Source organism: Xenopus laevis, chromosome 3S, assembly GCF_017654675.1.
Source record: "Xenopus laevis strain J_2021 chromosome 3S, Xenopus_laevis_v10.1, whole genome shotgun sequence".
Classification (NCBI taxonomy): Eukaryota; Metazoa; Chordata; class Amphibia; order Anura; family Pipidae; genus Xenopus; species Xenopus laevis.
In genome coordinates this window covers 10,256,156-10,271,644 of record NC_054376.1, presented here as the reverse complement: position 1 = coordinate 10,271,644, position 15,489 = coordinate 10,256,156, and the positions used below count along the sequence as shown (strand labels likewise).

At 43.3% G+C, this 15,489-nt stretch overlaps 1 protein-coding gene across 3 annotated transcripts; it reads right to left on the bottom strand.

Moving 5' to 3' along the window:
- Nucleotides 1-3,714: 3,714 nt before the first annotated feature.
- Nucleotides 3,715-15,369, bottom strand: foxm1.S (forkhead box M1 S homeolog). Of its 3 annotated transcripts, none has more exons than XM_018254400.2 (9): nucleotides 15,224-15,369; nucleotides 10,464-11,115; nucleotides 8,789-8,931; nucleotides 8,482-8,679; nucleotides 8,224-8,352; nucleotides 7,762-7,797; nucleotides 7,426-7,492; nucleotides 6,948-7,111; nucleotides 3,715-5,798 (listed from the first exon to the last, which is right to left on the bottom strand). In XM_018254400.2, the coding sequence occupies exons 2-9, from the start codon at nucleotides 11,047-11,049 to the stop codon at nucleotides 4,830-4,832; spliced, it is 2,292 nt and encodes a 763-aa protein (XP_018109889.1). In that variant the 5' UTR covers nucleotides 11,050-11,115; nucleotides 15,224-15,369; the 3' UTR covers nucleotides 3,715-4,829.
- Between the last annotated feature and the right edge of the window lie 120 nt (nucleotides 15,370-15,489).

Genomic DNA, 15,489 nt, shown 5'->3' with positions numbered 1-15,489 from the left:
CCCTATACAGTGCTGTCAGTCTGATACATTTTCATCTAAAACTACACACTCCGCTAACACCAGTACTGAACCCCAGGTTATATCTACTTCTATTATCTCTGTCCCCTAAACAGGGTCCCAAAGGTTTAGAATTGACTGCCAGGCAGCAATATCACTACATTCAATATTTATTGTTACAATTTAAATTACTATATTGCTGCCTTTCTGTACAATGGAAGGGCCAGAGTTACAAGTGGATCACTGGTAGGGATATGCTACCTATCACCTACTCGAACACAGGTCTATACTGCAGCTGCATGTGGCTCAGCAGTGTCCATAACAACTCAGAAATGGCAAATACTTGTCCTGTGGCACATAAAGCATTAGCAGTGATCCCTTAGACAAGGCAGTGCTTCTCCTATACTTCTGTTCTCTAATGTCTAGATGACAAATAGTTTTGTGAGTAGGGTTAAGTCCCGATAGGTTGAGGACCAATGTAAACAATGCAACAGCCTATTGGGACTTTACCCCACCTTCTCCAGGAGCAACATCAGATATGGAGACAGTCAATGACTGACTCAGGTCCATAAGGGCACACAAAGCTACTGGGGGAGACTTAGTCGCCCGGCAACTAATCGCCTCTTCTTCGGGTGACTGATCTCCCCGAAAAGCCTTCCTGCCGGCTACAATCAAAATCTCCGGCAGGATGGCACTCACTGAGCTTTGTTTCCCGAAGTCGCCTCACGAGGAAACTTCGGAAAACAAAGTGATCCGAGTGCCATGCCGCGGCGATTTTGATTCTAGCAGGCGGGGAGGCAGTTCGGGGAGATTAGTCGCCTGAAGAAGAAGCGGTTTGTCGCTGGGTGACTAATCTCCCCCAGTAGCTTTATGTGCCCCTGCCCTAATGGGGATCTGTTGCTTAAGTATTTTGGGGTATAGTTTTCCTTTAAGCAACTTTTCAATTGACCTTCGTTATTCATTTTTTTTCTTCTGACTCTTCTAGTTTGGTCACTGACCACATCTAAAAAATACAAATGTTCTGTAAGGCTACAAATGTATTGTTACTGCTACTTATTATTGCTCTTTTTACTATTCAGGCCTCTCCTATTCATATTCCAGTCTCTTATTCAAATCAGTGCATGGTTGCTAGGGTCATTTTTTTTACCAGACTGTTGAAATTGCAAATGGAGAGCTGCTCAAAACAACAAAACAACTCAAAAGCCAGAAATAATAAAAAATAAAACTCAATTGCAAAATTTCTCAGTATAATCATGCGCCACTTCATACTAAAAGGTGAATAAACCCTAAAGGAGAACTAAACCCTAAAAATAAATGTCTAAAAATGTTATATTTTATATAATGACCTTTCATTGCACGAGGCTAAAGTTTGAGCTTGTCAATAGCAGCAATAATCCAGGACTTCAAACTTGTCACAGGGGGTCACCATCTTGGAAAGTGTGTGACACTCACATGCTCAGTGGGCTCTGATTGGCTGTTGAGAAGCTAAGCTTAGGGCTCGTCACTAATTATCCAGCAGAAAATGAGCTTCCCTGGCTGTAATATAAGCTATTGTTACAGGTTTGCTGATTATTAAATTCTGATGCTAATTGCACTGGTTTCTGTGCTGCCATGTAGTAATTATGTGTATTAATTACTAATCAGCCTTATATTGTGACATTTCTATTCTATATGTACTGTATATTGTGAGTGGGTCCCTAAGCTCAGTAAGTGACAGCAGCACAGAGCATGTGCAGTGAATCAGCAGAAGATGGGGAGCTACTGGGGCATCTTTGGAGACACAGATCTTTACTGCTAAAGGGCTGTGGTTGCCTTGGGCTGGTACAGAAGCACAAAACATAATGTACAACATTTCTAGCTACTTCTTTAGTTAAGCTTTAGTTCTCCTTCAATGGTTGGTATGTGCAAGTAAGCATGTTGCCATTTCCATGTTTTGGTTAAATATGGGAGCTGACGTTTACTTAATACAAATCTGTAGATTTTATTTATTCAAATCAATGGGTAATATGGACCCTTTTAAAGAAGAAAGCAACGTCCCTTAAAGAGAAAAAACCCCATCCACTACTACCTCCCGGCATAGTCTTTTACTTGACAAAGTGTTCCTGGCAGAACCGCTGACCTCTACATTAGTTATGTGCGGGTCGGGATTTCCCTGTAAAGGTGAACTGGATTTTTTTCAGAGGGACCCTGTGATCAAATCCTCCCCTGTACATTTGCCCTCATAGCTAAACACCATAACAAGCAACTCAAATGAATGAGATAAGCCAACACCAAGCTAAATGCCAGCAAGCAGTTGTATTAGTAACCTGTACAAAAAAAAAAGTGACATATAAATCAAGGGAATGTAATGACTAAGAAATAGATTTTATCTGTACAGGTATGGGATCCATTATCCAGAAACCCATTATCCAGAAAGCTACAAATTACGGAAAGGCTCCCATAGACTCCATTATAATCAAATAATCCACATTTTTTAAAAATTTTTTACTTTTTCTCTATAATAATAATAAAAAAAAATATTGTACTTGATCCCAACTAAGATATAATTAATCCTTACTCGAAGCAAAACCCGCCTATTGGGTTTATTTAATGTTTACTTGATTTTCTAGTAGACTTAAGGCATGAATATCCAAATCCGGAAAACCCCTGGTCACAAGAATTCTGGATAACAAGTCCCATAACTGTACTGTGTGTGACTTAATGAATATGGTTAATAACTGCAATTGTTTTACTTATTAGGCAGTGATGAGGCAGGAGAAAAATTATGGATGCTGATTCACAGAAAATGAAAACACTTTCACACAAAAACCTTATTTTCTAAAGCATTACTCACCCTTGAAGCAGTTGATTTTACAATAATTACAAAAAAAACAAAAAACTGTTCAAGGCAAAATTTTTAGGGCAGAGACACACGCTCAGATTCGGGGAGACACACGCTCAGATTCGATTAGTCTTCGGGGCGACTAATCTCCCCAAACTGCCTTCCTGCCGGCTAGAATATAAAAACTTCAGAAAATGAAGCAATCCGAGTGCCATTCTGAAAGCGATTTACATTCTAGCCTGCGGGAAGGCAGTTTGGGGAGATTAGTCACCCTGAAGAAGAGGAGATTGCTCCCCAGGCGACTAATCTCCCTGAACTGCCTTACCGCAGGCTAAAATGTAAATCGCTTTCGGAATGGCACTCGAATCGCTTCATTTTCTGAGGTTGCCTCACGAGGAACTTCGGGCGACTTTGAAAAACTAAATGCTCCGAGTGCCATCCCTCCGGTGATTTACATTCTAGCCGGCGGGAAGGCAGTTCAGGGAGATTAGTCGCCCTGAAGAAGAGATTTGTCGATGGGCGATTAATCTCCCCGAAACAAAGCGTGTGTCTCTGCCCTTAATGTTGCAACATGAACAGGTCGGGCTGATTAAAAACCAGGCACCTATAGAACGGCTATATGCGGCTCTACTAATAATGGCTCTACATTATAGCAGTACATTATCGGGGGGCTTGCGGTGATTAAAAGTAGAAGAAAAACATTAGTGGGGGTCATTTATAAACTCTGGGCAAATAAGCACCTGGGCAGTAACCCATGACAGCCAATCAGATATTTGCTTTTATGGTTGCTATGTTTTACTGGCCAGCGTAAAGGAGCCTCATTATGGTAGGAAAAGATATATACGGGTTTTATAACTTTAAATGCAATTAAAAGGTCCTTTTAGGGACCTCTAGTGCTCCAGCAGTAATTGAATTCCAAATCCCAGCATGTAGTGCCTATCCATGATACAGAGGCACATTTATCAAGGGTCGAATTTCGATTTCAAGCAAGTTTTTTTTTTTTTTTTTAAACTCCCTTAAAGGAGAATTCAACCCGTAGTTTAAAAAAACCCTCCCCCTACCTTGGGTAGATCCCCCTCCCTCCTGGGCAAATGCCCCTAATTTTTTACTCACCCCTCGCGGCAGATTCAGGCCTCTGAGTTCACAGCAGCCATCTTCTTCTTCTCGGTAATCTCCATGAATTTCCTGTCCCCAATCACTGCGCATGCGCCAAAAGTCACGGAAATGTCCACAAAAAAGTCGGAAATTTCCGTGACTTTCGGCGCATGCGCAGTGGTTTGGGACCGGAAATTTACTCCAACTGCACATGCGCTGAAACTTCCGAAAAAGACCGAAGAAAGAAGATGGCGCCCCTGAACAGAATCTGCCGGGTTGAATTTCCTTTAAACTCCCATAAATTTGAAATTCCACTAGTGGAAAATTAATAGAATCTAATTTTTAATACTCGGACAAATTTAAACGACCCGAAAACTCAAATCGAATTCAATAAAAACAAAAAAAAAAACTTCAAATGTCAGGATGGTGCAAACATCTCCAAATTGATCCCTGCACCCCTCCCATTGACAAACAGTAATTTGGCAGGTTTTAGGTGGCGAATAGTCGAATTCGAATTCTTTAAGGGCCAGAGTATGATAAATCTCGAAAATCAAATTAAAATTGTTTAAAAAAATAAATCGATTCACGTTTCCCAAGTCGATTTTGACAGTTTTGCCGCTAAAAAGTAATTTGAGTATTCAAATTTTTCAATTTGACCCTTAATAAATCTGCCCCTTAGTGTTGCCAGCTCACTCCTTTATAACTGGACAGACGTGAAATCTACGTTATACACAATTTACAATTCAGATACATGCGGCTTGGTTGTGGAGAAACCAGAGCAGCCTGCAGCGTGTGTATTTCGCGTTTTCGGTTTTGAATGGGGTGAGGAGGCAATTCTGCTGTGTAGGAGTCTTACAGTGGAGCTTTGAGCCTGGGATATTAAAGGGGAAGTTAAGAATCTACAGAACACTTGATTTCATTTGAATTCAGGAAGAAACTGGCTCCACACACCGTCCACCTCAAGTCCATTGCCCTCCTCCATGCCACTGAAGCTAATGTCCAGCAGAATTTTGCTTAGACTGTCGTCAACCGTGTCCAGCACTAGACCTTCCAGTAGTGAGCGGTTAGCAGAAGCCCCCACCTGCAGCTCCTTAGAACATCGCTTCTGCTGGCGTGACACACAAGGGCTCTCAAGCCTCAGTAGTGGAGAAGAAGCAGGAGAAAGTGCATTCAGAAGGTTCTGGGGGGATCCAAATATGCCAAAATCTTTAAACGGAGTGTCCCCAAAACTCAAAGTTCCAAGGTTATCTTTAAAGGGAGTAAAAGTTGAGCCTTGAGGGATACGGACAGGGCTGAAGTCCAGCACAGGGTCTCTGGGAAGAGATGTTTCGGATTCCCAAGGTTGAAGAAGACCTGTATCAGTCGGTTTGCTGGGAGTGGAAGAGGTGGGCGGTTTTGAGAAATGCTCCTTGATGGGGGTCTTGAAGGTATAGTCCTCGTCTTGAGTAAGCTGAATAGGGTTGTCCTGGGTAAAATAGAAAGTGTCATCCTTTGTAAACTGGCATGGGTCATCCTGGGTGAAATGGGAGGAGCTGACCTGGGTTAGGTAGGATGGGCCGTCATGTGTAAGATGTAAAAGTCCTTCCTGGGTAACATTGGAGGGGCAATTCTGTGTCGGATGGGAAGTGAGATTCTGATTAGGGTTGGCTGAAGCATCTTGAATAAAGGAAAAATCTGTATCCAATCCAGAATCGGACGCAATGCTCTCAGGGAGAACAAGCTCCGGCTCCTCCGAATGCGGAGGGAGAAGCTGCTGCTTCCTTCTGGAACTGCTGACCCTCTTACACTGGAACAGATCTTCGCATTTCAGGTTGGAGATGTCAGGCTCCTCTTTAACAGAACACAACCCAAGGTGTTTAGGGCTCTCCCCATCATCTGCTGTAGCCTGGAAAGAACAACTTTCTAAATATTCGGAAGGGCTTTTTTTTTTTCCAGTGAGAGCTGTGAAGATGTGAAATTCTCTCCCTGAATCAGTGGTACAGGCTAATACATTAGATAGGTATAAGAAGGGGTTGGATGGTGTTTAGCAGGTGAGGGAATACAGGGATATGGAAGATAGCTCATAGTACAAGTTGATCCAGGGACTGGTCCCATTGCCATCTTGGAGTCAGGAAGGATTTTTTCCCCCTCTGAGGCAAATTGGAGAGGCTTCAAATGGGGTTTTTTACCTTCCTCTGGATCAACTGGCAGTTAGGCAGGTTAAAATAGTTAAAACGCTAAACGTGATGGTCTTTTTTTAACCTGACTTATGTTAGAGCAAAGACACAAGCTGCGATTCGGGAAGATTAGTTGCCTGGCGACAAATCTCTTCTTCGGGGGGGGGACTAATCTCCCTGAACTGCCTCCCCGCCGGCTAGAATGTAAATCGCCGGCGGGATGACACTCTGAGCACTTCGTTTTCCGAAGTCGGCCAAAATTGTCTCACAAAGAAACTTCGGAAAACGAAGCGCTCCGATTTACATTCTAGCCGGCGGGGAGGCAGTTCATGGAGATTAGTTGCCCCGAAGAAGAGATTTCCCCGGGCGACTAGTCTCCCCGAATCAAAGGAACAGTAATTGGAGGTACATGCATGGAGATTATTGGGTAAACTGATCTAGGAAGAAGGATGAAGCATATAAACAAGAGAGGAGAGAGAATGAAAGTGGAGTTAGGACAAGATAATAGAAGTGGGGTGAAAGCATAAAGGTGGTGACAGACAAGGCTACTGGGGGAGATGAGTCCCCCAGCAACAAATCGCTTCTCCTTCGGGCGACTAATCTCCCTTAATCGCCGGCGGGATGGCACTTGGAATTCTACGTTTGCGAAGCTGCCTCACGAGGAAACTTCAGGCGACTTCGGAAAGCCGAAGGGCTCAGAGTGCCATCCCGCCGACGAGATTAGGGGAGATTAGTCGCCCGAAGAAGAGGCGATTTGTCGATGGGGGACTAATCTCCCCCAGTAGCCTCATCTGTCACCACCCTAAAGGTGATGGGGGGGATGTTAAGAGCAAAATATATACGCTCACTCACAATGCATCCCCCCCACCAACACTTACCTTTGGAGCAATCTTCACACGCTTGCTGCTTTGCTGCCCATCTGAACTTTCTGCCCCAAAAGCATATGGCTCTAATGCTGGAAGTAGAACAGGCTGAGCCACAGGGAAGTGGACTGGAATCAAATAGGAATTGACCCTGGGAAGTAGAGGCTTCATCTTCCTTTCTGGAGTGGGAGGCAGAGAAAAGAGGTTATGAGCAAAACTTTTGCATACACAGAACACACATTTGTAAGTGGATTCTGCAGGAGGGAAGAGTTGAATGGGGCTGCCCATTGTGATATCACCCATTAAACAACTAGATTTAAAGTGATGAGTACAATGGCCTGTTTATAACTTCAGAGCAAATCAAGGAGTGTGTCTATATACAAAATATCATTATTTACATGTACTTCTTTATATTACCATTAGAAAAAGCCAAGAGAGAATATTCCACTAAAGGCATACTTGCCCTTTAAAAGCTACCTACAGCTGCGCTCACCTTTATTGCTGGCACAGGCTGCACTCTGAAAGCTCTTTCTTATATCAGGGATCATTTTCTTTTGCTGTTGGGGGAAAAAAAAAACAAGATCAAATGAGACAGGTCAGGCCTGTGTAATGGAACAAACCATATTTTTATTGAAGGGGATGTTCACGGTTAGTGTTGTAGAACGGCCTATTCCTATCACCTGGTCTTCCATGCCTTTTTAGAGTCTGTGGTTGATGATATGCCTAAATATGTTCATTGATTAAATAATACAGTAATGATTTGTTTTTAAAAGTTAATTTCTCCTTTAAGCAGACAATAAACGGCTTTAAATTCAGGACTAAGACTTACCGGTTCATTGTCTGCAGGCGACATGGGACTTGCAGTCTTCAGGAAATGAAGCACAATATAGAGGGAGGGGGGGAGAGACAAAAAAAAATAAGTTATATAAGTGACTTTAGAAACCTTCTCATCTAGCCTTGGGCACCCCCCATATAGATGCCGTGATCTCCCATCTATAAAACATTACCCCTTTCCACCCCTCTACCTCGTCTGCTTTAGGGCTGAGACGCTCAGATTTGGGGAGATTTAGTCACCCGGCGATAAATTGCCTCTTCTTCGGGGTGACTAATCTACATTGCCGGCGGGATGGCACTCTGAGTGCTTAGTTTTCCGAAGTCGCCCGAAGTTTCCTCGTAAGGCGACTTCGGAAAACTATGCACTCTGAGTGCTCTCTAGCCGGCGGGAGGCAGTTTGGGGAGATTAGTCACCCTGAAGAAGAGGAGATTTGTCTCTGCCCTTAGGAGGTCTCACCTTGAATACCTGGTCCAGGGTCAAGCAGCGATTGGCCTGCGGGTGAATGGTCCAATAGGAAACCTTGTTGTTGGCCTCACTTTCCCGGACAAACATATCATGCAAGGAGAGGTTGTGTCGGATTGAGTTCTAGGAAACAGAAGTAGGTTACAAAGAAGCAAAGCCCTGCACATACGGAAAACATTTCCACTAAGAAATCCAAGGGTCCCATCTTCTTGTGTGTAAACCTCCCCTCCCGTCCTCCCCCATTTGCCCCACCTTCCAACCAGGCTTGGCCACATGCTTAAAGTACGGGAAATGATCCTCTATCCAGGTGTAGATATCCTTTAGAGTCATGCGCTTCCTGGGGGTACTGTTGATGGCAAACTGTATCAGAGCCATGTAGGAGTATGGGGGACGCTCAGTGACAGAGAGGGGCCATTGTGGATCGGGAAAACTTTGGGGTTCTTCTTCCATCTGGGGTATTGGGAGACAAATAGCAGAAGAGATTGATAAAGCAGGTGAACCTAAAAACAGCCACAAACATATGTGTTTAAGCTGGGCGCAGACTTGGGGGAGGTCTCACCTTTGCACACTCTGGGATCTGATTCTCTTTGTCTTCTTGTTCCTCCTTTATACTGTATTGCCCCAAGGACTCGGAGCTCATGTTCCCCAGCCATTGTATGTTAGACAGGCTGGCATTCAGCTGCTCCTCCTGTCGATGCTTGGCTAAAAAGGGAGAGAGATCATTGGGGATCTTGCAAAAAGGCAGCTGTGAAGATGGGGAATTGTCTCCCTGAATCAGTGGTACAGGCTGATACATTAGATAGGTATAAGAAGGGGTTGGATGGTGTTTAGCAAGTGAGGGAATACAGGGATATGGGAGATAGCTCATAGTACAAGTTGATCCAGGGACTGGTCCCATTGCCATTTTGGAGTCAGGAAGGAATTTTCCCCCTCTGAGGCAAATTGGAGAGGCTTCAAATGGGGTTTTTTGCCTTCCTCTGGATCAACTGGCAGTTAGGCAGGTTAAAATAAAGTCAAAAGGTTGAACTTGATGGACGTGTGTCTTTTTTCAACCTAACTTACTAGGTTACAATGTAGTATCTCCTTAGCCTAGTAGACCTTTTGGCTTCCTTTGAGGTCAGAGTTCTCTTTAAAGGATAAGTAAACCTTTAAAATAGGCGAGTGTAAAATTGACGAGGGTGCTATCCTAAGCCCTTTTGTCATTTACATTCATTATTTGTTTTCTTTTTTAACCCAAGCTATTAAGGGATACATGTGCTGTTTATATGAATGAATTTTATTCCAACAGCGCCACCTGCTGGTCAGTTTCTGACCAGTCTGACCACCAAGTAGTCAAGGAAGTTGTCAGGAGAAAGAAAGAGGCTGCTCTGATTTTCTTCTTCTTGGGAAATATGTTAGAATGGTTTCTACTTTTTTTTCCCTAAGCAGAAGAACATCAGAGCAGCCTCTTTCTTTCTCCTGACAACTTCCTTGACTACTTGGTGGTCAGACTGGTCAGAAACTGACCAGCAGGTGGCGCTGTTGGAACAAAATTCATTCATATTAACAGCACATGTATCCCTTAATATCCAATATATAATATAAAACAATAAATAATGAATGTGCATTGCAAACATTCTTAGAATAACACAATATTCAATTTTACATTCACTTATGTTAAAGGTCTACTTATCCTTTAACCCCCCGGTTTCTAAATTGTGGGGTCCCAACATAAAGGCCCAGTCAGGATGAGATTTGAAGAAAATAAGACCTGCTCTCCCAGATTCTCCTCTCAAACCAGCTTGAATGTTATTTACAGTGAGATTAGAACTGACTTGCTATTATCCAGATGTTCTTCAAAACTATGAATGAATGGCTGTTATACGAACAGTTTCATATATGAACGGGGGGTGGTGACCAAATGTTGGACCAAAAATAGGAGCTTGAATCAAAACCAGTCTTTAGTATACCAGTATATAGACAGATACACTATTATTATTATGCCAGGTCTACAAGAATTAGGGTGCACTGTAATTGGGCAAACGCAGAGATCTTTAGACATTTTTCACATAACCCCACCTGAATACGTTCATGTTAAAAATAGGGGTATAATTTCCCCTTTCGAGATGGTTCATTTTTGGCAGTGTATTTGCATCAGGAGGATGTTATGTCTCGGATGAGCACTCTGTGTAATGAAGTGAAAGTCACCTGTGTAACATCTAACGTTTTGAATTGCTCAGGGGGACATGCAATACCTTTTCTGCTGTTCCCTGTGGGTTTTTGCTTGGAGATACACGTGGCTTCTGACTGCGAGTTCACACATTCCTCCTCTTTAATTTGGGGCCCCTGGTGCCAGGCCTGGGTCTGAATAGCAGATTCGCTGCTGATGATGATATATTTGTTGGGGCCGCCTTGTTCTTTTCCTCGGGCAGTTAATGCTTGAATGATGCTCTGAACGTTGGATTGTGAAGGGATGATCACCAGCTGGGCGTCTGCCATTGTGGGGTGACCCATGATCCGTACACCTGAAGGGAATCCCGGAATGTCCTCTGGACAGCTTTGGGGAGGATTTGATGGAAGCCGCATTGTAGGGGCCAAGCTTTGCCCCAGAGTATCCCCACCTTCATTCACAATGTTCTGCCCAGGAGTCTCCTGATCTGCTTTACTCTTGGGCGCCATATCCTCCAACTCATGGGCAAGGGTTTGCTCAGGTAGATTTGCAGTTTTCATCATGGCGGCTTTGCCCTGCTCGGAGGCCCCCGGGCAGTGCGTGGCATCTTGATGAGGAAGACTGAGCTTGCGTCTCTTAAGTATTAGGGGTCTGCGTGGGCTTGTTCTCATGGTGTGACGGCTCGTCTGGCAGCCATTGAGAGCTCAAAATGCATCAGACTTCTTTTTATCCGATCACTTTCAAAAATCAAAGCACAATACAAGTTAGTTAATTAGTGGCCCACAGTATATTCCACTGCCCAGTGCACTCCCCCCAAAACCCACTGCAGTTATGGCCTCAGATGTTCCCCTGGTGCTACTGCCAGCTGCAATGGCCATACATGCACATATCCATAGCTTTAGAAATCAAAGGGGGAACAGAGGCGATAAATGATCGGATCATACCAACCACCAGAGCGTAGTTCTTGTCAGAACATAGCTCCCCCTCATTATTTGTTTAAAGGGATACTGTCATGGAAAACAATATTTTTTTTCAAAACGCATCAGTTTATAATGGTGCTCCAGCAGAATTCTGCATTGAAATCCATTTCTCAAAAGAGCAAACAGATTTGACATCTGACATGGGGCTAAACATATTGGCAGTTTCCCAGCTGCCCCCAGTCATGTGACTTGTGCTCTGATAAACTTCAGTCACTCTTTACTGCTGTACTGAACGTTGGAGTGATATCAACCCCCTCCCCCCAGCAGCCAAACAACAGAACAATGGGAAGGTAACCAGATAACAGCTCCCTAACACAAGATAAAAGCTGCCTGGAAGATCTAAGAACAAGACAATAGTAAAATCCAGGTCCCACTGAGACACATTCAGTTACATTGAGTAGGAGAAACAACAGCCTGCCAGAAAGCAGTTCCATCCTAAAGTGCTGGCTCTTTCTGAAAGCACATGACCAGGCAAAATGAGCTGAGATGCACCTACACACCAGTATTACAACTAAAAAATACACTTGCTGGTTCAGGAATGAAATTGTATATGGTAGAGTGATTTGTTTGCAGTGTAAACAGTGTCATTTAGAAATAAAAACCATCATAAAAATCATGACAGAAAAAAATGTAACTAATTTGAGAGGCGTGCCACATTTGTTTAAGAGTGGGCTCATGTCTAGAACATTAGAGGATCTCTTTTGTCTGTATTATGGCTCATTGGGCATTCGTTTTAAAAAGTGGCCACCATACATTTGCACCAACATTACTATTAAAGACGTCCATACGACTGTTCGGTACCCGCCCTATTCAAATGAAGCGAAGCGCAAGAGTGCTAGGCAAGTTTCACTAGGCAGAAATGCACATTAGCTATGAAATGTTTGCACTGCCGAAGGAACGCTAGCGAAAATTCGCCAGCGTTCAGCTGCCGAGACCCAACTTTACATTTTAGCGAATTAGCCCATTAGTGAATTAGCCCCCATATCTGCAAGCTGTTTGTGCCTAGTCGACAGCCATAGGACACCCCCAGAAATACAGCAGGAGATAGGAAAGAATGGAAAGCTTTTTGCTACAGTTACTGCCTCACATCAGCCGGAGAACAAAGGAATAGGATTCCAGGCATTTATCTCACAGTCCCCTACATAATAAATGCCATGTTTATCTTTATGGCGCACATGGAGAGCTGGATCAAATGACAATAATAAAGACATAATAAAGGTTAAAGTAATGGTGAACTTCCCCTTACCTGAATAGGAATACTGTATAAAAGCAGGGTCTTGTGCCTCTAGCTTGTGATACTGAGAATGCCCCATAGTGTTCTCTCCATCTTCAATGAGGTCTGGGGCTTTATTCACTTATAACACCCAAACTGTCACTGACTCTGCACTGAGTGAGCCACAATAGCTCAGCCACCCCCCTGTGTGGATCGTCCCAGCCATCTGCCCTCCCTATTCACTGTATAGATCACTCATTACCCCTTCAATGCAGACAGAGGAGGGTGAGGGGGTGAGGCAGACAGAAGGCAAAGCCACAGCAGAACAGAATTATATTAAAAATATTAGGGATGCACCACATTCACTATTTTGGGTTCGGCCGAACAGCAAACCCTAATTTCCATATGCAAATTAGGGTTGGGAAGGGGAAAATATGTGGCAGCAAGGAACCACCTCAATTAGGGTTGCCAGGTCAAATTTTCAAAAACAGTCCAAATTTGGCTACAAAGCCAGCCCAAAACTAGCACTTCAAAATGACAAAAACTCAGCGAATAGACGGCACTTCCGGACAAAACTTATTGTAGCAAAACTGCTGGAAAAGGCCCAACGCGTTTCAGGATTGAATCACTTAAATCATAGGCGTCCCGAAACGCGTTGGGCCTTTTCCAGCATTTTTGCTACACTAAATTTTGTCCAGAAGTGCCGTCTATTCGCTGAGTTTTGTCATTTGGAAACAGTGGAGACACTGAAGACGGAGCACCTGGCCTGGGGGAATAGCGGTGAGCTTGAGCGTTTTTTTTCAGACAGCACTTCAAAATTAGCACTAAATGTGCAGTGAAAAAAAGTATAAAAAAAATAAATAAATATATGTGAAAATAAGTATTTTTCAAATTTTTCCATGAACCAAAATGGGACAGATTCACCCATCACCAGGGGCGTAACTACAGGGGGGGTCCAGGAGGTATAGGGGCCCCATAAGGATTTTAATAAATACTGGTAAAACAGGTCAACCGCTAGACATCTGAAATTGAGGAAAGTCAACGGAAAATGTGAGAATAAGGGAGGCACCAAATCCAGGATTCGGCCTTTTTCAGCCGAATCCTTGTGCCTGTCCGAACCGACTCCTAATTTGTATATGTAAATTAGGGGCGGTCGGGAAATCATGTGACTTCATCACAAAAGATTTGTTCCCAATTTTTCCTTCCCTGGCCCTAATTTGCATATGCAGTTAGGATTCGGTATTCGGCTGAATCTTTCATCAAGGATTGGGCCAAATCCCAAATAGTGGATTCGGTGCATCCCTAGTGAGAATATTTAAAAGCGCTGGGAGACTGAGCCAAAAATCTGGTAACTGGCGACTTCTCCACAAATCAGTCCCATTGCATGCTGGGCATTGTACTCTTACATTCAACTTAGCAAATTGTTAAACAAAAACATTATAGAACCCTTGCGACATGCACTCAACGGATCAGTCGGTGAAGTATAAAAGCAATTTTATTGACCGGACCATCCTCTTCTGACACGTTTCATGCGATTCCATACTTACTCATCGGAATAGGTGTGAATTAAATGATTAGTAAACGTTTAAAATAAGTGAATGTAAAATTGATGAGAGTGTTATTCTAAGCACTTTTGTAATTTACATTCATTATTTATTTTCTTTTTATTCCAAGATATTAAGGGATACATGTGCTGTTAATATGAATGAATTTTGTTCCAACAGCGCCACCTACTGGTCAGTTTCTGACCAGTCTGACCACCAAGTAGTCAAGGAAGTTGTCAGGAGAAAGAAAGAGGCTGCTCTGATGTTCTTCTGCTTAGGAAAACAATTAGAAACCTCTCTCACATCTTTCCTAAGCAGAAGAACATCAGAGTAGCCTCTTTCTCCTGACAACTTCCTTGACTACTTGGTGGTCAGACAGGTCAGAAACTGACCAGCAGGTGGCGCTGTTGGAACAAAATTCATTCATATTAACAGTACATGTATCTCTTAATATCTTGGAATAAAAAGAAAATAAATAATGAATGCACAGTGCAAAATGTCTTAGAATAACACAATAGTAAATTTTACATTCACTTATTTTTAACTTACGGTAATTTTAACTGGCCACTTGTACACAAGTCAGTCCCGTTGCATGCTGGGTACTGTCGTTTTACATTGTTATAGAAAAACTACATTACCCAACATGCATTGGGAGACACAGGCTTGGCACATTAAGGCAAGAAAAAAATCTTTGGCCCAAAAAGAAGCCCAAATACCAACAATCCTGCCCTGAACACACAGAGGAGCTGCTGAAGCCCATATGTCAGTGGAAAGCTTTCTGCCCATCCCAAGAGACCTTCAAGTCATTATGGAGAGTTGTAGTTGAACACAGTTCAGGCACATATTTATAAAACAAGTGCAGCCCATCAGACACGCGGCATTTACAGTTATACACTACAAATTACAGGGAGGCCCTTACACCTGTTTGACCTGTTACATGAGTAATCACATTGCTTTGCTGGAGAGCCCATGTAATACTTTCTTTATGTCACTAGACTGGAATATGACAGTTCCATAGTAATATCCGCATCTCTGCTTTCCCTCCTTCTACACAAATCGCTGGAGAACCCCCCTGAACGAATCCCACACACACACTGGGCATAAATACCTGTTTATAAGCCGGTGCCAATATCGTTCCCTTCCGTAGGTTTTTTTTTTTGAATTTTCGCGCTTTCAGGCCCGCCGGAACCCCCGTGACTAAACCGACCAATCGAAGTGAAGCTGTCTCCCACGTCACGCATTCCAAGGCCAATCGCGGAATCCAACCAGGCGTCCTTGGCGAAGAGCCAATCGTAATGAACGAGTCTTGGAACGTTGACGAACTGGCCAATACAATTCGATATCCCTTGTGCTTGCCGCCGCCAATCAGCGTGG

What these genes read in the sequence shown, in the direction of transcription:
- foxm1.S (XM_018254400.2), bottom strand. Translation starts at nt 11,049, where the DNA reads ATGAGAACAAGCCCACGCAGACCCCTAATACTTAAGAGACGCAAGCTC. An exon ending in AGCCTGTGCCAGCAATAAAG is followed by an intron (nt 7,112 to 7,425) that starts GTGAGCGCAGCT and finishes CTCCCACTCCAG; the next exon opens with AAAGGAAGATGAAGCCTCTA. An exon ending in GTGTGAAGATTGCTCCAAAG is followed by an intron (nt 5,799 to 6,947) that starts GTAAGTGTTGGT and finishes TGTTCTTTCCAG; the next exon opens with GCTACAGCAGATGATGGGGA.